Source organism: Dipodomys ordii, unplaced genomic scaffold, assembly GCF_000151885.1.
Source record: "Dipodomys ordii isolate 6190 unplaced genomic scaffold, Dord_2.0 Scaffold12, whole genome shotgun sequence".
Taxonomy (NCBI): domain Eukaryota; kingdom Metazoa; phylum Chordata; class Mammalia; order Rodentia; family Heteromyidae; genus Dipodomys; species Dipodomys ordii.
Window position 1 is genome coordinate 27,612,759 of NW_012267228.1, and position 19,525 is coordinate 27,632,283.

Here is a 19,525-nt window from a genome sequence, read left to right on the forward strand (position 1 = left end):
TCTTTTTGCTTATGTGGTGCTGAGGAATCGAACCCAGGGCCTCAGGCATGCAAGGCAAGCACTCTACCACTGAGCCACCTTCCCAGCCCAGTCTGTGAAACTTTTATCTCCAATAAACTACTCAGAAAAAGCATAAGTGACACTCTGGTTCAAGTGGTAGAATGCTAGCCTTGAGCACAGAGAGGCTCAGGGGCAGCACCAAGGCCCTGAGTTCAAGTCCCAGGACCAGCAACAAAACAAATATTACACCAAACTATTTCTTAAGCCTTTTCATCTGGACATAGACCTCCCCTGTAATTCTAATGATTGTTAACTGAATACTATGGAAAAATTACTACTCCAAAAACCATCTATCAAATTAAGGAAGTCATTAAGCATTCTCTCTATAGTTATTATCATGTAGGTGTGCGGCTTCCTAATGTACAAATAAACCCTCTGGATCGTGAGGAACCAAGTAGGGACTGGTAGGCATTCTGGTGGGCAGTCTCCAGGACTGCTGAGGTTCCCTGACGGCTTCCAAGCTGCCCAGCTCTTCCTGTTTCCCCACCTGCCATCTCATTTGCTATTACTGCTCTGCAGAGGTAGAAGGCCAAGCTCTTGGTGCTTTCTACTGCCAGGGCTCAGGCTGGAGCCCAAGCACGCTGACTTGAAATGGTTTTTGTTATATCTCCATTACAAAGCACTCCCATTTTCATCCGTTGTGTGTAGCAGTACTATCCTTCCTTTCACAGGTGGAAACACAATTTTTTGCTAAGTTTTATAGAAAATATGAAAACTGATATATGAAGAAATGTCAGTGAAATTTTTAATGCAAAAAAGTACTTACAGCTGGGTGGCTCACACCTGTAATCTTAGCTACTCAGGAGGCTAACACCTAAGGATCACAGGTTCTAGCCCAGGCAGGAAAGTCCTTGAGACTCTAATCTCCAATTAACTACCAAAAAGCCAGAAGTAGAGGCGTGGCTCAAATGGTAGAGCACTAGACTTGAGGGAAACAAACCACACAAAAAGCAAAAACAAAATTGAAAGCTCAGGAACAGCATCCAGGCCCTGAGTTCAAGCCCCAGCACTGGCACACATACACAAAAAAGTATTTAGAAAACCTGATGCCAGTGGCTCCTGCCTGTAATCCTACTGTAATCCTACTCAGGAGGCTGATCTAAAGATTACCATTAGGGTTCAAAGCCAGCCCAGGCAGAAGAGTCTCTTATCTATACTAAGTTAACAAAAAAGCCAGAAGTGGAGCTGTGACTCAAGTGGTTGAGCATTAGCCTTGAGCAAAAGCAGCTTGGGGGCAGTGCCCAGGCAGGACAAGGGAGGGGGGGTCCAGGTATTGGTGGCTCACACCTAGCTACTAAACTATGCAGGGAGCTAGGAGCTCAGGGACAGTGGCCAGGCCCTGAGTTCAAGAACCACAACTAACTAACTAAACAAACTACTCAGGAGGCTGGTATCTGAGGATTGAGGTTTGAAACCAGCCCAGCAGGCAACACTGAGAGACTTTTTTTTCAGTCAGTCATGGGGCTTGAACTGTGGGTCTGGGCATTGTCCCTCAGCTCTTCAGCTCAATGTGAGCCCTCTACCACTTGAGCCATGGTGCCACTTCTAAGAGAGACTTTTATCTCCAATTAGTTAAGCAAAGCTTGACATCTTGAGTTCAAACTTCAGTACTGGTTGTGGCACGTGCATGCATGCACACACACATCTACATACAAACATGTATCTCCATGATCTCTGTTTTCATAAATTAGAGATTTGTAGTATTCAACTACAGGCCAACCTGGTTGGTGTATCACTCCTTTGTTTAAAGCTCTCTGTTTGTAGCTTCCTACTGAACTAAAAATAAAACCTGACCCATGCCTCTCACCTGCCATTCACTCTATGTCCAGCCACATTGGCCTTTCCTGTTCAGCATCTTTCTAGTTTACCTGTCATTTCTCCTAAGATGCCCTTTGCATAGTTGTGTCTTTTTCAACCAGTATCAGCCATCTTCCAAAAAGTGGCGCCCACTAATGCCTCAACTTGCCCAGTCACATGCTGTGTCATTACTCCCCATTTAATCTCTCAGTGCCATTATCTGAAATTACTTTTGTACACATGCCTTTCCTTGCATATGAATGAACGCTCCATGAGAGCATGACACCACCTTTCCTACTATTGTATCTTTAGTACACTTCACACAATAGTAAATGCCAAATAAAAATGCTGGAATTAATGAGTATGGTGAGGATCCGCTGCTCACAGCTGTACCTTGAATCAAAGGGCCACAAGACAAAAGTGAGCCAGGACAGTAGAGGGACCAAAGTAGTGGCAGTGATGTCAGTGATTGGCATTGCTCAGGCTGGGACTCTGCAACAGGCAGAGAAATACAGGTGGGGCAGGTAAAAGAAAGCCCTTCCCACCCCAGCTGAGTCACCAGTAACTACGCCAGGCTTCAGTGTACTTGCAAAACTAGTCATAAGACTTAACTGGAATAAACAAAAATCTGTTGTTAGTACAGATGATTCTCATGATGCAAACAATATGTATTTAGTATGCTATATATTTTTTTAAACTCACTCAAAGGAGAAAACTACTAATTCTACTGGGCTTGGTATGCATTTGTACCAAGTTTAGACCCTTCAGAATTCATAAACAAGGTATGGTGTCACACTCCTGTAATCCCAGCACTGAGGAGGCTTAAGCAAGAGGATCTTGAGTTTGAGGCTAGCCTGGGATATAGACCAAGGCCAGAGGAGAGAGGAGAGGAAGGAGGGAGAGAGAGTTTAGGATGTGAGGGAAGGGGAGAGGGAGGTAGGCAAGTTTTTTTTGTTTTTTAATAGAGCAAGAAAGGAAGGAAGCACACCAGGCTTAGAGAAAGTCAGAATTTTACAAGTAAACTGACAAAACATATCAACCAGAGAGAAAGATGCAAATTAAGCCTGCAGTAATGTTACTAAACACATTGAGACTGAACTCCGTATATTACACAGCAACAATGGCATTTCTTTTTATGCATTTTGATCAAATGATGCTGAGTAAACATGATCATCCTCAAACCTAGTACTCCTTCATGGGGATTTGAAGGGAAACAGAGCTTCAGAACTCAAAGATCTCAGAGGGCTAACTACCAGGTGGGAAGTTCAAATCTTTGGAAAGTGGTGAAAATCACAGAATATAGAAAGCTTTTAAGTTAAAACACATCACCTGGAGGCAGAAGGGCTAAGACTACTGCTACTTTTCTTGGTACTAAGTCACTGCTATATTAAGAACCCTGATCCAGTAGAATGAATGGACAACAGGGAAACCAATTTCAATTTCAGCTCCAAGAACTTCTACATATATCTTCAACAGGTGACTTATTTTTGGATTGGTCCCTATCAACGGACATTGTTTACTTTGGATGGGAGAACATCTCAGGATACTAAGCTACAAAGAAATATCCTCTGGGGGGGGTCTACCAGTGTTTCTGAAGAGTGAAGTTATGCAACCACAGGATTTTCACCCAGAAGCTATGAAGAAAAAAGATCAAGGCCCAAACAGTACCATCAGCTAATAATAAGGAGTCTAAGTTACTAACTTCACTGTCAGTCTGCTTCTACAATACTACAATCACTGAGCATGCATTTATTTTGAAAGTTACTGTGGTTAAAGCTATATTTTATGGCTGGGTGCCAGAGGCACATACCTGCCTGTCATCCTAGCTACTCAGGAGGCTGAGATCAGAGAGTCATGGTTCAAAGCCAGCCCAGGCAGGAAAGTCTGTGAGACTCTTATCTCTAATACACCACTCAGAAAACTGGAAGGGGCGCCGTAGCTCAACTGGTAGAGCGCTTGCCTTGAGCTGAAGAGCTGAGGGACTGCGCCTAGGCCCAGAGTTCAAGCCCCACGACTGAAAAAAAAAAAAAAGCAAGCTATATTTTATGTTTATAAGAAATCCTCCTGGGGCTGGGAAGGTGGCTCAGTGGTAGAGCACTTGCCTTGCATGCCTGAGGCCCTGGGTTCAATTCCTCAGCACTACATAAGCAAAAAGAAAAAAGCCGGAAGTGGTGCTGTGGCTCAAGTGGTAGAGCGCTAGCCTTGAGCTGAAGAGCTGAGGGATAGTGCCCAGGCCTAGAGTTCAGGCCCCATGACTGGACCAAAAAAAAAAAAAGAAAGAAAGAAATCCTCCTGAGGTGTACAATAAAAAACAAATGCTTTCTTTTAGGGTTTTATGTATAACAATTCAATGATCTTCTTTTATTTAGACTAAATGTGCTAGGAAATAAATTTTGATAATGATGAGTCCAGTGACTACTTCCAACAGAGGATCACAGGTTGTGAGTGGTAGGAGGAGAAAGTTAACCTACCTGCACAGCAAAATTCCTAGGTAGCCAAAACACTTGCGGTTCCCTCTGTTATCCCTGGCTTTCCTCTGGCAGCATCTAATGCTTTTGCAACCCAAATTACTGCTCTTTGAACTAGAATGACTCCTAAGCCTGAAAATTTCTAAATTCAACCCTCTACTATTCAAATTAAGCAGGGCCATAAGCACCTGGAATAACCTGAAATGACCAATACATGACTAGAAAGATGATGCTTATAAGGTATTTTAAAGAGTTCTAATGTAAAGCAGTCTTAAAAAGGATGAAAAAAATAAATATGATGAGTAACTTCTATTGTGTTCAAAGTAAACATATGGGTATATGAGTCAGTTGTAAAGCACTTCCCTAACATGCAAGAAAGGGACTCTGGGTTCCATCCCTAACAATGAAAAGCAAGCACATAGTCTCACTCATTCTAATGCACTCTTGAGTTTAAGCAAATACACAAGGTTGATGTAAACCAAAGCATAAAACAATTTTAAGAATGAAACTGGGAGACAGTGAAGAATGGCTGGCATGGTTCCAAAAGAAATGTACTCATTACCTGACTTATGAACCTGTAACCCCTCTGTATATCACTTTTATAATAATAAAAATAATGGCTGGGAAGATGGCTCAGTGGTAGAGCGCTTGCCTTGCATGCATGAGGCCCTGGGTTCGATTCCTCAGCACCACATAAGCAAAAAGAAAAAAGCCGGAAGTGGCGCTGTGGCTCAAGTGGTAGAGCGCTAGCCTTGAGCTGAAGAGCTGAGGGACAGCGCCCAGGCCCAGAGTTCAGACCCCACGACCGGACCCCAAAAAAAAAATAATAATAAAAATAATGACAGCAGCAATTTGATGATTTTCCAATTTACATACTTCCCAGTATTTTCAAACTTTGTCCTGGCAAAAGGGATTCATCAATATGTAATATACAAATCCAGTACTATTTATTTACAATACCATACTACAATGTTATAAAATCACACACAAAAAATTGAGAATTCACTAAAAATGACATACCTTCCCTCCCTGAAAAATAATATATACAATATTAAGAAAGTCTGTCTTGAAAAAGAAAAGTGAGATGGTAACCAATCTCTTCTGGATAAATTTATCTCCTCTCTTTCAATCTTTCTCTCTTTTTTAAAATCATGTTAATTGGGTCTAGCTGTCATGTGAAATCATTGAACTTAAAGTTGTACTCAATGGTCATTAACATTTGAGGCTTGATGGCTGATCACTCTACCTCCAAACACTTTCTACTCCCTGCTTTCTCACACCACATATTCATTTTCCTTCTGTCTCCTTGATGGGTTCCCCTAACATAAACTTTTTTTTTGGGGTCCGGTCATGGGGCCTGAACTCTGGGCCTGAGCACTGTCCCTCAGCTCTTCAGCTCAAGGCTAGCGCTCTACCATTAGAGCCACAGTGTCACTTCCGGCTTTTTTCTTTTTGCTGATGTGGTGCTGAGGAATCGAACCCAGGGCCTCAGGCATGCAAGGCAAGCGCTCTACCACTGAGCCACCGTCCCAGCCCCTCCCTAACATAAACTTAAATGCTAGCGTCCACACTCCATCCTGGGCCTCTTCTCACTAAACCTTTGCTTTCTAGGTGCGCTTACCACTGAGCTATACCCTTCAGTCAATACCTTCCTTGAGCACACACAATTGGCTCTACACAAGGCTTCTACTTATCTGTAAACTATTATCATCTAACCAATAGCAAAACCGCAACAGGTCCAGGTATTCTAACCTCATCTCCACTGCCAGCACCTAAAGCCTTACTACCAACAGGAAAATACTCTCCCCCCACCACTAGTGCCTTCCTCACAGCTATTTTCCTTACAACAGGGAGGGTGAGAAAAGTCTTTAAAATCACTAAGTCACTACTAGCTTAGCTCTTCACTTCTACCTAAATGGCTTACTGTTGACTGTTGTTCGACTGTACAGTGTTGACTGTACAGTTGTTGACTGTATAGTGGTTTACATGTCACTTCTACCTAAATGGCTTACTGTTGACTGATGTTAGAATGTCTGTACAGTGGTTTACATGATCCATGTCACCCAGTTCCCCACCTCCCTCCATCTACTAATTATTCACCGTCACCATCACCATACTCCATTATTTTCTTTCCAACTAGCCATCAAAATTTGTACTGCTCCTTTTATCTGCTGTCTGTACTGCCTACTATCACTCGAGTTTCGAGGCTAGCTTTGTTGCCCTCACCTATAGGGTACCTCATTCACAGCACACAATACTATTTCAAATGACTAGGATCCGATTTACTCATGCCGCTGTTACTATGCACAACACTGCTTCCTGATCATCATTCCGACTTTTCTCCAGGTAAGATCATCCTTCCTCAGCTACAATTACTGTTTGAAAATGTGCTTCACTGACTTCTCTGTAGAATTTACTAGGGGGACCCATCCCACATCAATTTGCCATCAATTAAAATAAATACAAATGCCTCAGGTCCTGACAGTGCATATAATGACCATCATTTCAATGCTAGCAGAAACTCTTTGACACCTCTTCATTGATTATTACTATTTTAAAACTTAGAACTGACATAGGTCAATCTGAACAAGTCCAGATGTGACACCTCTGGCAAATCTCTGGATGTTACGAAGAGCTAAATAATACCAGCTCCTTTTCTTTGCCCTGCTATTTCATTGTCACATTCAGGTCAGCATGTTCTTTGACAAGCAGACAGAATTCAGTTGTTAACGACTCTATTAAAAAAAGTATTAGTGAATAGTATGCTGCTTCAGTAGCAAAACCTGGTAACAGCTCCATATGAACCTGTGTGGTGATAAAAGCAATCCACCACCTGCATACATGCTTCAAGAAAAGACCAATTAGTATGGGCAGTTCTGGATTATGGCCCTCAAAGACTTTAATGAGCTTTCAGTCCATGGAACAGGTTGCCAGAGGACCTGTAGCATAGTTTGACCCCTGATACTAGGTCTTGTGCTCCTCTTGAAAGCATGGCTAAGAATGGGCCTATGAAAACTTGTCCCATTTCACTGGTGACAAGGAATGCGTCAGATATCTCAAGCAGGTGCCAACATTTCTAATACAACCAACTATTTGGAATAGCTTCAGGATTTGAGAGAGCATCTTTGGAAGCCCAATCAATACATTTAGTACCCTTAGACCCAGGCCCACTTGTTGGCACATGGTAACTTCATAAAGCCTTAACCTGTGAGGCGGAGCTATAACTTCTTTGCTATCTCATTTCAGGTTAGCCTTTGGCACAGCTCACACCTTCTGTATTACTCTGACTCCAGCTTCTGTGTAATTCTAGGAGGGTCCAGATTGCCAAACTGTTTGGGTGCCAATTCAGAAAGACTGTCAGCCATGTTCCCAGGCATTTCCCAATTATATTCTGAAGAGGGTAATGAAGAGGTTTCATTAAACCATCATACCTAAATTACATTTTCATATATGTGTTTTAATTTGACAAATCTGTATTGCTTATCCTTTCTTGGCATTACAGGAATGAAAAGATATTAATCCCTGTTTTTATGGAGCTTAGTCTACTGAGAGATTTTAAACGGGAGACAGATGCTGCTTCTTTGAATTCTATGGAATGAACTAGTGTTTCTCAAGCACCAAAAAATGTTTCTAAGTCAGATGTAGTGGTGCATACCTGTAATCCCAGTATTTGGGAGGCTGAAGGATTTTCGTTTCTGACCAGACTCTGGCTACATAAGTTCAAGACCAGTCTGGGCTACACAGCAAATTGTCTCAACATCCTGCCCAAGACAACTTCTGATCTTGCAGAAAACTATCACTTCATCAAAACTTCAGGCTACCAGCCTTTCTAAACACTATGGTGGAAGTGGTGCTGTGGCTGAAAGTGGTGGAGTACTAACCCTGAGTGGAAAAAGCTCAGGGACAGCGCCCTGGCCCTGAGTTCAAGCCCCATGACCGAAGGAAAAAAAAAAAAAAGACTGGGGAGGGGGGAGGCTGGGAAGTGATGTGAAGGGTAAACAAAGGAGGAGGCTGCAATGCTTGGTAAGAAATGTAAGCATTATCCTGCCCATGCAATTGTAACCCCTCTGTATAGTATTTTCACAAATAAAATAAAAAAAAAAGAAAAAGAAAAAAAAATAAAAGATTCACACCAAAAAAAAAAAAGACTGTACACACAATCTGCACTTGGGGCCTCAGTTTCACCTGCCTCACAACTGTATTTAAAAACACTACATCTGGGTGACACTGTCCAAAAGGAAATGCACTCAATATCTGACTTATGAAATGGCAACCCCTCTGTACATCACATTTTTTTTTTGTCGGCCGTGGGGCTTGAACTCTGGGCCTGGGCGCTGTCCCTCAGCTCTTCAGCTCAAGGCGAGCGCTCTACCACTTGACCTACAACGCCACTTCCGGTTTTCTGGTGGTTTATTGGAGATAGGAGTCTCACAGTCTCTCCTGCCCGGGCTGGCTTTGAACCACGATCCTCAGATCTCAGCCTCCTGAGTAGCTAGGATTACAGGCATGAGCCACCAGCGCCCGGCTACCTTTACATTTTTTAAAGGAAAATAATACCGCTATATCTCTCCCTCCCTTGCTTTTTCATCCTCTTCCTCTGTTCACTTTTCCTCTAGTGTACAGGCCTATTCCTCTGTTTTCACACTGTAGTCTTCTAAGAAATTTCCTTAATTTCCCTGCTAGTGCTTTTACAAGCTGTGCTTACTCAATGTCTACTTCTTTTTCTGTGTCCATTTCCCTTATGCATTGTTCATTTGTGACAGCTCTCAATTCTTCTTCCTCCTTTTCCTCTTATTGTCGTTTCGGAGACAAGGTTTCACTGAGTAGAGCCCTGTGAGTGCTGAGGCTGTCAGGTGCACTACCATACACAATTCCCTTGGGCAATCTCAAACATGTTATCTCACAAACACTTGCAAATCTAACATGGACTTCCATGGACAATCCCAGGCCCAACCCTGCTCAGATTCAATGCCTACAAACACATGGAAGCATTATGATGCCTACAGCCACAGCCACAGGGTCCTACAAAATAAGCACATAAACAAAGCAACACCAATGGCGAAATGTTAAGTTGATGAAACAAGAGTAAGGAGTGCTCACTGTTTCCAACTAAAGAGCTGGGGAAACATAGAGAGCCAGACAAAAATCTGAATTCTGAGTAACATGACATCACTCCATGAGAGGTTGATTCATAAAGGTATCCATTAAGTAAAATCAGTCCCCTTGCCTTTTAGGGAATTTAGGGTTGACTTAATTTGTCTAATCTTACTTAAAAGCAGGCAGATGTGAGAGTTCACCGATTTGGTGACTAATGAACTCAATACAGGATCAAACTGCAAGTATCTGCTGAGGGCCTACCCAAGTGGCAGCAACATACTAAGCACTGCGTATGGTCAACGAAGTACATGCTCCTGGGGGAAAGGATCCCTGCCTCCCCCATGCATGTTCATTTTCCTGAAGCACCCACTTCTCCGATGGCAGCTTATCTTCCCCCAAACCCAGAAGAACCTCTGGTCCCTTCCCAAGCTCTCCTCACTAATTCAGCAGCCAAGTGCCCTGGGTCTACTGCCTCTGCTCGCTTCTCTCCCACTTGCATGAGGACTACCTGCATACTGCAGCCATCTCCAAGCTTTCCACTTTCTACCCAGCTCTGCTCAATCCTTACTTAGACTCGATCCAGGGATGCAGTCCTAGGTGAACAAACTTTAGGCTTAAGCTCAAAAAAGTTTCAGTGATTCGTCCACAGAATGAAAGTAGCCTGAGATAGGAATACCACAAGTTTTATCTCTTACTATATTCTTATTATATTCTCCCATTTGTTTTTTCCTGCTCAGCCAAAGGTTTATTGATTGTCCAACTGTCAGCCCTATGCTCTGTCTTTGCTGACCTGGTTTCCTCTGCTCAAACTTCTCGCCTCCTCTGTGGAGCCTGATTAACTAAGTGCTCCCACACCACCCTTCATACCCAGGTCAAAGTAATCTCTCAACCTTTCTGTCACTCACATTTGTTATTTTCCAAAAATACTGGTGTTTCCAACTATAATCCCATTACTCAAAAGACTGAGGCAGGAGGGTCACAAGTATAAGGCCACACTGAGTTACAAAGCATGACCTATCTCAACAAAGCTCGTATGGCTCACGCCTGTAATCCCTGCTACTAAAGAAGCTCAGATCTGAGGATCACAGTTCAAAGCCAGGCAGGGCAGGAAAATGCACAAGAGTCTTATCTCCAATTAACTACCAGAAAACCGGAAGCAGGCTATGGCTCAAGTGGTAGAGCGCTTGCCTTAAGCTGAAAAACTCAGAGACAGTGCCCAGGCCCGGAGTTCAAGCCCCATGGTTGGCAAAAACAACAACAACAACAAACAAACCATGAGTAGTTTACTCTTATTACAAATGCATCCACTAAATAAAATCTGAAGTTTAAATGATTTACTTGGGTAAAATATGCCAACTGTGATAAACATACAATTCTACACACATTTATGTCTAGTTTTATAGCTATAACTAGTCAGCTCAGCAAAGCTTGAGCTGTGGCCCATAGTTCACCAGCTATAATTTGACAATTCATGATAGAAGCTTTAGGAAATCAGTACAGCAGTTAAGATGGTATTATCTTCCAAAAGAAAAAAGCCAAATGGTAGAAAAAAAGCCCAACTAAATATATAGAGTTGCAAGACTATTTCATTCATTCATATGTATATACACAGAGACAATATATACATATACCTAAAAGTTCAGATACTAAACATTTTTTTTTTACTTATATAGCAATATAAAGTAATATAAAAATATCTGAGCCAGGTGATGCAGACTCATGCCTATAATCCTACCTGTTTAGGAAGCAGCTAAGAAAAGGATCAAGGTTCAATACCACTATGGGCAGGAAAGTTCAAGAGATCCCTTCTCAACCCACAGCTGAATGCAACAGCACAAGACTGTCATCTTCAGTTCCAAGGAAAGCTGAGATCTAGAAGATCTCAGCCAACCTAAGCAAGAAAGTCCTCAAGTCCCCATTCAACAGAGGGAAGATGGATGTGGTGGCATGCACCTGTCATCTCAGCTACAGTAAGGAAATCAAAGATAGGAGGATTGGGGTCCAGGCATGTGCCCAGGCAGAAAGTGAACTCCCATTTCAAAATTTACCAGTGCAAAAATGGCTGGAGGTGTGGCTCAGTGATACAGCACCTGCCTTGCAAGCTTGAATCCCTGAGTTTGAACTCTAGTACATCAAAATAAAACAAAACATAAACATAAACAAACAAAAAAAACCTGACAATACTTTTGTCCTGGTCATTAAGTATAATCTGCATTACATTTGACCTAACAAAAATCTACTCAATATAATACACCTGATGAATAATATAAGTTTTGAAGTTCAATAACTTCAAATTTAAGTACTTTTTGTCATTTGTTAACATTAGTGAACACAAGCAATGTATCATCCTTCAAGAGCAGTAATTCTGCTAGGCACTGGTGGCTCACACCTGTAATCCTAGCTACTCAGGAGGCTGAGATCTGAGGATCATGGTTCAAAGCCAGGCCAGGTGGGAAAGTCCATGAGACTCATATCTCCAATTAACTACCAGAAAACTGGAAGTGGTGCTATGGCTCAAGTGGTAGACCACTAGCTTTGAGCTGAAGACCTCAGGGACAGCTTCCAGGCCAAGTTTAAGCCTCACAACCAACAACAACAACAAATAGTAATTCTCCTGATTTAAAATAACTGAGTACTGGAAAGATACTATGTGCCACAGGCTATGTTTTAAGTAATGTGCTTAAATTTAAAACTATACAATGAATACTGATTGGCTATCAGCAATCACTGGATAGAAGGAAGCAGTGTTCACTAACTAAAGAAAGTTCTGGGAACAGTAAAAAAAACATATTCTAAGATACACTGAGTAGAAAACCAATTCTTTGTCTCATTCAAAATATAATAATATTAGCAGGGCGCAGGCTACTCACATCTGTAATCCTAGATACTCAGGAGGCTGAGATATGAGAATCACAGTTCAAAGCCAGCCTAGACAGGAAAGTCCCTGAGACTCTTATCGCCAATTAACCATGAGAAAACTGGAAGTGGTGCTGTGGCTGAAGTGGTAGAGCTCTTGCCTTGAGCTGAAAGCTGAGGGACAGTGCCCAGACCCAGAGTTCAAGCCCCACAACTGACAAAATAACAATAGTAATAGTAATAATAATAATAATACTGGTGGGATTACAATTTCAACAGGAACCACTTCTGAGTTCTCATGTTGAGGCTAACTTATGAAAAACTTTTTGAAAACACAAGGACTTAAATATATCATTTAATTCATATATTTTAATTGAGGCTAACTTCAGAAAGTATGACTAAGGAAAATTATCCATTTCCATCTCCAACAATAAAGTACATTAGCATGTTCAATAGTTAAATCCTGTAAGTGTACTAGCAGAAAACATAAAACCAAGTTCAAGTAAGAGAGCTGAATATCAGGACACCAAGATAACACAAGTAAGGTACTCAAAAGTAGAAAATTTAGTTTATAGTACTGAAAAGACCCCTATGGACAGAAAATAGAGCAGTCATTATTTATGAAGAACAATGCCACATATATTCTCTTACAAAATAAATATGCCTGATATCTGCTCTGAAATCACAGTTTCCCGAAACCGTTAAGTCTGAGGGGGAATGGGGGGCGGGGGGGTTCTTCCCACCACCAACCACCCAAGAGCCATCCAACTGAAACTTCCCAGACCACAGGTACTGCCCAAAGGTTTCACCTTGAAGAATTAATTAATTAGAAGGGCTTTCCAAAGATTGAAAATTCCACAAGCATCAGAAACAAAAAATCTCTCAGATATGAACTTAGCTAAAATGATGGGAAACTCAAGTGTACTTATCCTGTTGTTACAAAATGATTAATCCCATGAAAATCTTCCCATTGTTTATATTTTTAAATTTGACAGTACTTATTCACAAGAAAGCCATCTATGTGTTTCAATAAATGATTCATTTTCAAACTATGCATTATCACTTGAGCAGCCAAAGCTGCTCACAAGAGATACGCAGGACAGCCAGGAACGCGACAGGAGTAGTAACTCCACAGCACAGATCTGTCATGGGGATTCCACACAAACAACCAGGGAGCTGTTAATATTTCTCCACTTTTTCCACCATCTGAGAAGATTCTGATAAGCTATGAAGAAACTCCTCCAGAGTGATTAAATGGTTCAGTTACAAACTACACCTTTAAGAGCATTTCAAACTCAAAATGACTTTCTTCACAGAAACAGGGCAAAACTGTCACCAAAGAGCATTTCACAACTGATCAACACCAAGAACAAATGTGTCCAAAAAAAACACAAAAGCTTGCATTTAATCCATTCATCACAGCAGAAAACTGAGTGGCAATAAGCAAAACATCTTATTAGCTTCCAATCTGAACATGTCCACTATCCACCTTAAATTTTGCATAGGGTCACTAGGTACTTTCTGTTAATTTCTATTCCTACTTATAAATTCACAACACTGATGAAATCTCACGTGCAACTCATATACCAATCCTGAGAGGCTTAGTTAATTATGTTTGTGTGTGTTTATCTGGTAACCCTGTGGAGCCAGTCTCACTACTTGATCCATGCTCCTCGTACTTTTTTTGCCTCATTTTTTGAACAGTCATTCATTTTTGCCTGCATGTGGTACGCCCACATAGGTATGTATAGGGGATGGGATGACAGGCACACACCACCTCCACCAGCTATTGAGATGATGTCTCCTGAAACTTCTGTGCTGGCTTGCCTGCAACCTCGATCCTCCCCATCTCCACCTCCCAGGCAGCTGGGGTTATAGGCAGGAGCCATGGTGCCAACTCTGTATTTAATTATGAAACTGTAAGAGTTAACAGAACTGAACAGTGAGTCTCCCTTAAACGGTTCCATGTCTTAAGTCCTTTGTCTCATTATTGCTATTTCATATAAGATAGTAAAGTCATCAAATTTTCTTTCCACCTTGACTCAATAGTAGCAAAATGCTATTTTAAATGAAGTTCAATGACCAACAAACACTTTAAAAGCTGGTTTCCAATTGTGTTGCAAGTGAAACACACACCTATATTTACAGTCTGAATGAGGCAATATCAAGGAAAAATACCACCTTGTAAGATTTTAAATCTATAATTTAAAACAAAATCCTTTTTTATCAAGCCACAAATTATTTCCTGAATCACTGTGCCAAAAGTCCAATACAAAATTACACACATGGAATAAGTTGGGGGATCCAATGTTTGATTTATCTAATTCTATGTTCTACAAGCTCAATGGAGCTTGAATAAGAGATTACTACAGCAAAGCATTTCTCTAAACCAAGATGTATCTGAATACCAAACAGGTTTTACATTGTCTTTAGATAACGTATCAATGGTCCACTGGACAATGGTGCTCCTTTAAATTGACTTTGCCGTTTTGTTTCACGTACATGGGTCCACTCCAAACAAATATTCTCTGTGACAGAGTTATATGTTTTTATGCCAGACCTGGGGCTTGAACTCAGGGCCTGGATGCTGTCTCTGAGTGTCTGCTCAAGGTTAGCACTCCACCACCACTTGAGCCACCCAGCTCCACTTCAGGCATTTTGGTGATTAACTGGAAGTAAGAGTGTCAGGGCCTTTCCTACCAGGCCTGCCTTCCAGCCTTGAGCTGCAGACCTCAGCCTCATGAGTAGGCATGAGCCAGGAAAGCACAGCTCAACGCTCATCAGAGGTTCAGCAAACCATCCCACAAAAACTCGAATCATCAGAAATTCTAGCTGCAACTCGAGGTCAGGACCACCGAAAAAAGCATTGACCAGAGAAGCACAATGCCAGGAAGAAAACTCTGGGGGTGGGGGGGAGGAGAAGGGGATAAAGAATTCAAAAGAAAAGGCTCTGGCACAGGGCGCTCACCTGCAGTTGGGCGGCGGGTCTAAAGTGATGTCTGCCAGTTCCTTCTGAATCCTGGAGGGGGGAGACAAGCACAGGGGCATTAGTGGGTGAGGACTGTGGCCTCCCACCTGCAAGGGCGGGGCACAGGCCCGGGCGTGCCCAGGTGTGCCAGAGAGGCCTCCCTCCCTCCCCCACCCCACCACCCCCCCCCCCCCGCCCCTGCTCCCCCCTCTGGGTCTGGCAGCCTGCGGGGCTGGGGATGGGGGGGGCACAGGCCAGGGGCCCTGTGCACGAAGTTGCGGGTGGAGGGGGCGGGGATGCCCACTGGGCCTCTGCCTCTGCAGCTCAGAGGCCCTGCACCGGCCCGGCACCCTCTCCCCTGTCCCCCCCCACCCCAGCTTCCACCTGCTGCCCCTTCCCACCCCACTGTGGGTCACAGCCACCCCCACTTCACAAAGAGCCCATCCCCCACCCCTGGGCCGAGGCCAGAGGCCATTGGCTGGCAGTTCACACCAAGCCAGGCCTTAGTCTTCTGCTTACCTAGGCGCTCAGAGCATCAATTATTGGGCAAACTCCACCTTCTACTTTTAAAAACCTGTTCTCCTATCATAGCCCTATGGGGTTACAACTTTAAAACCTCACCGAGGTGGCACAGTGTAGTAAAACCCAGAACAATGTGGGTGACAAGACATGTTTTTCTCTTTGCAAATGTTTTCCCAGGGTAGGTCACTTATATGTAAAGAAGTTAAAGGCCCTTCTCTTCTAAGTAAAAAGAAATGAAGTGGGATGGGTGGGGAAGTTCTTTAAACTTTCCTATTGAAAGACATTTCTTGTGGTCTACAAATCTGGGCAGCTTTCAGATAGGGTATGTTCCATCTCTACTGACAGTGATTGACAGCAGCGTCCTGCTCAGTTCTACTGCTACCCAATAAGCATTTCTGTTCTGAGACTCATAGGATGTTAGACTAAGAGTTTAGAACCCTGGTTTCCTGATTCATTAAGAATCTCTTGGATGGTTTTGTACTGTGTCTTAGGACCTATGCACAGGCAAACATTTCCTCCTGAGGCATTACTACTTCTTTAATGCCTAAAAACTGTATTACCACAGTGCTTTACCTACTGCAATTGCACCATTTCCAAAGAATTGGCTAAGGAGTTGCAAGAGGACCTCCCAGGTAGGTGTGTGTGTGTGTATAAGGGGAGAGTGGGGAGAGTTCTTCAACTTCAGCCCACTCTCCCTGGGGGCTCTCCCTCTGCTTTCCAATGTACACTGAGAATCAGACAGTCTGCCAACTCAGGTTTACTTCCTTTTCCTTCCATCTCCTGGTAGATGTGTCCCCTCCAGTACTATGGGCAATAGCACTGGAATCAGTAGCCTTCACGGATCCACCTCTACAGGATCCCACTAACATCAATTTAGCCTTACACCTGCCTGGCTACACTAGCCTCTACTTTGTGCCTTTTGAATATTCACCTTATTCCTTTATCACAAACAGCTGCCCTTTAAGCAGGACATTCAGGGATCAAAATTCACTGCACCAAAAAGCAGAAGCAACAACAACAACCAAAAAAACCCATGATGTTAATTTTATAGGTAAAATTACTATTCATGGCTTCCTACCGTTCATTTTCTACACCTACCATCTCTTTCCCAGGCATTTCCAAGTAAGTTTTTAATTTCCTTAGGATAAATGGACAAATTGTGTCTAAGGAAAAAAAATCAGTAATTTACTGATGAAAAGCAAATTACTTTTGACTTGATCCCTTTCTCCTGAGATGCATTTGGGCATACCAGGGAGATAGCCAGCAAAATATAGAAATACGAATGACTTAATGCAAAGAGCCTGCAGTGGGGCAGAGCAGGCCAACAGCTGAGTAAGGACGGGGAGCTTCTAAGTTTGGGGGAGGGCAGACTGTTAAGGAAGGGCCCATCCAGAGTGGACAGGGTAAATGCCAGCTTTTGGGGAAACCACATAGGGCTATATCCAAGAACAGTTAAGACTATTGAGAGGCTCATACGTAATCAAACTGACTCTCTGCTATTTGTCTGAAGACCTCCACACTATTTAAAACAAGCTAAAAGCAGCTGAGTGATGATGGTTGAGGCCTGAAGATCACAGTTCGAAGCTAGCTGGGCAGATATATCCAAGAGATTTGATCTCCAATTAACTAGCAAAAAGCTGAAAGTGGAGGTGTGGCTCAAGTGATAGAACACCAGCATAGAGTGGAAAAACCAAGCAAGAGTGCAAGGTCTTAAGTTCAAACCCCAGTATAAACATTTATTTAAAAAAAAAAGGCCAGACACTGGTGGCTCACACCTGTAATCCTAGCTATACAGGAGGTAGAGATCTGAGGATTGCAGTTCAAAGCCAGCCCAGGCAGAAAAGTCCATGAGACTCTTACCTCTAAAAAAAGCCAGAAGTGGCACAGAGGCTCAAATGGTAGAGCACTAACCTTGAGCCCAAGGAGGCTCAGGGACAGCTCCCAGGCCCAGAATTCAAGCAGCAGGACCAGGGGAGGAAAAAAAAGCTACAGTCACTATTATGAACCAAGGTTCTATGACCAAAACAGTTTGCCAACCTTTCCAATTTCAAATCAAAGTGTGGACTTTGATAGCTGACAGTCTCAAACTCCTAACTCCAAAGCAGAGAGATCTAAAGCCTACTGTTTCGTTTTCTTTTAAATTCTTTTCAGAATGGAACCCTACCTATCCCACCATTTGGGTGCTTTACTATCTTCCTGGCTGGTCTCTTTAAGGTTTAACAACACTCTGACTGAGAACAGAATTTATGCAAAGGTGGTTAGGGTTCCTGGAAATCTAATATGGATTATTTGAAGGGTCATGGGGCTAAGAGAATGAAAAAGGTAAGAAGTAGCTCCCTCCTGAGAAAAGGAAAAGAAAAAAGGAAAAGCTACTGCTTGAATTTAGTTGGGGGAAAAAAAAACAACAGTGAAGTAACATTTTACCTCAGAGCAAACAAGAGTGGCATCTGTGGGTAATCCTAGATGAGTAGGGCTGTGGTTCTGGTAAAGGCCACCAAATCAAAAAGTTGGTAGTGGCACCATTTCTAGTCACCCCAGTTACAGGGAAGTATAAATAACAGGATCATGGTCCAAGTCAGCTGGGGCAAAAAAGACAAGGCCTTATTTTTTTTTAATAACCGGAATAAAAAGGTGTGGGGGCATCAAGCAAAAGGTGACCGATAAAGCAAATAACAAGGCCCTACGTTCAAACTCAAAAAGGAGGACGAAGATGAAGAAGGAGGAGGAAGAGAAGAAGAAAAACAAAATGGAAGAAAAAAAAATCTGAACACAGGCAAGCACAAGTTCTTAAACAGAACAAGAGACCCCATAACACACACACACACACAACAACAACAACAACTGTAATAACCATTTTGCAATCATTCATTTGCCTTCACTCTCCAAATCAGAAACAGCTTTTTAAATCCCATCAGAAAATGCCTCCTACTAAATATTTGACTCACTGGTGTGAATTACTTATTCCTAATGCAGTTGGTGAAGAGAGCTCTATTCAAAAGAGATCATCCGGCAACAGGTGAAAAGCAAGAAAGATGGTCACAGAATTCATTTCACCAGAGCAGTCTAGGAAGGTATCTCTGATTATTTAGGGGGATGTCAGCCTTGGGGAGGGTCATAGATTCCTGATTCCTAGGAATCAACCTTGAATCTGTAATCTGATGGGGAGAGGGGAGATGGGGGGGTGTATCACCACATAAGGATTTGCACAAACTTCAGCAAGACCTGGACCAGACAAGTCACAACTACAGCCAAGTGGACGAACACTAAACTATAAAACAAAAGCAGCAATCGAGAAAATAGGATTCCCACGGCTCCCTTTTCGTTCCTGGGAGCACACAAAGTATGAGGAGCATGTCAGCCACCCTCAGTGGGGTGGGGGTGGGGGTGGGTGGCTGGCCAGGCCGAAGGCATGCAGGGGGGAGGTGGGTAGAAGAATGGGGTACCTCTTGGCGCTGGTGGAGAGGAGCTTGGAGTTTTTGCTCATGCTGACTTTACTCTCCTTCTTCTTGGGGGTGTTTGTTTCTTTCTCGGTTTGCTGGTTGGAGGACGAAGATGAGGAGGAGCTGGTGCTGGCCCTCGAATCGTCATCCGACATAGCGAACCCCCCACCCCACCCCGCAAACGGCCCCTGCAGGGGGAGAGGGGGGGAAACAAAACAGAAAGCCAGCCCATGCGGGCGCTGTCAGGCGGCCCTCCGCGCGGGCTCCGCGCCCCGGGCCCGCCGCCGGCTTGTTTATTCAGGGGCCCGGGGCGGGGG

At 43.1% G+C, this 19,525-nt stretch overlaps 1 protein-coding gene across 1 annotated transcript in view; it reads right to left on the bottom strand.

Moving 5' to 3' along the window:
• The window catches only part of Ube2e1 (ubiquitin-conjugating enzyme E2E 1), a 58,485-nt gene extending 39,065 nt beyond the window's left edge, over nucleotides 1-19,420 (bottom strand). Inside the window, exons 1-2 of the mRNA XM_013010587.1 lie at nucleotides 19,212-19,420; nucleotides 15,247-15,297 (exon numbers count right to left, since the gene is read on the bottom strand). Of these exons, the coding sequence (XP_012866041.1) occupies nucleotides 15,247-15,297; nucleotides 19,212-19,363 (203 nt within the window). The 5' untranslated portion in view covers nucleotides 19,364-19,420. The remainder of the gene's footprint in view (nucleotides 1-15,246; nucleotides 15,298-19,211) is intronic.
• Between the last annotated feature and the right edge of the window lie 105 nt (nucleotides 19,421-19,525).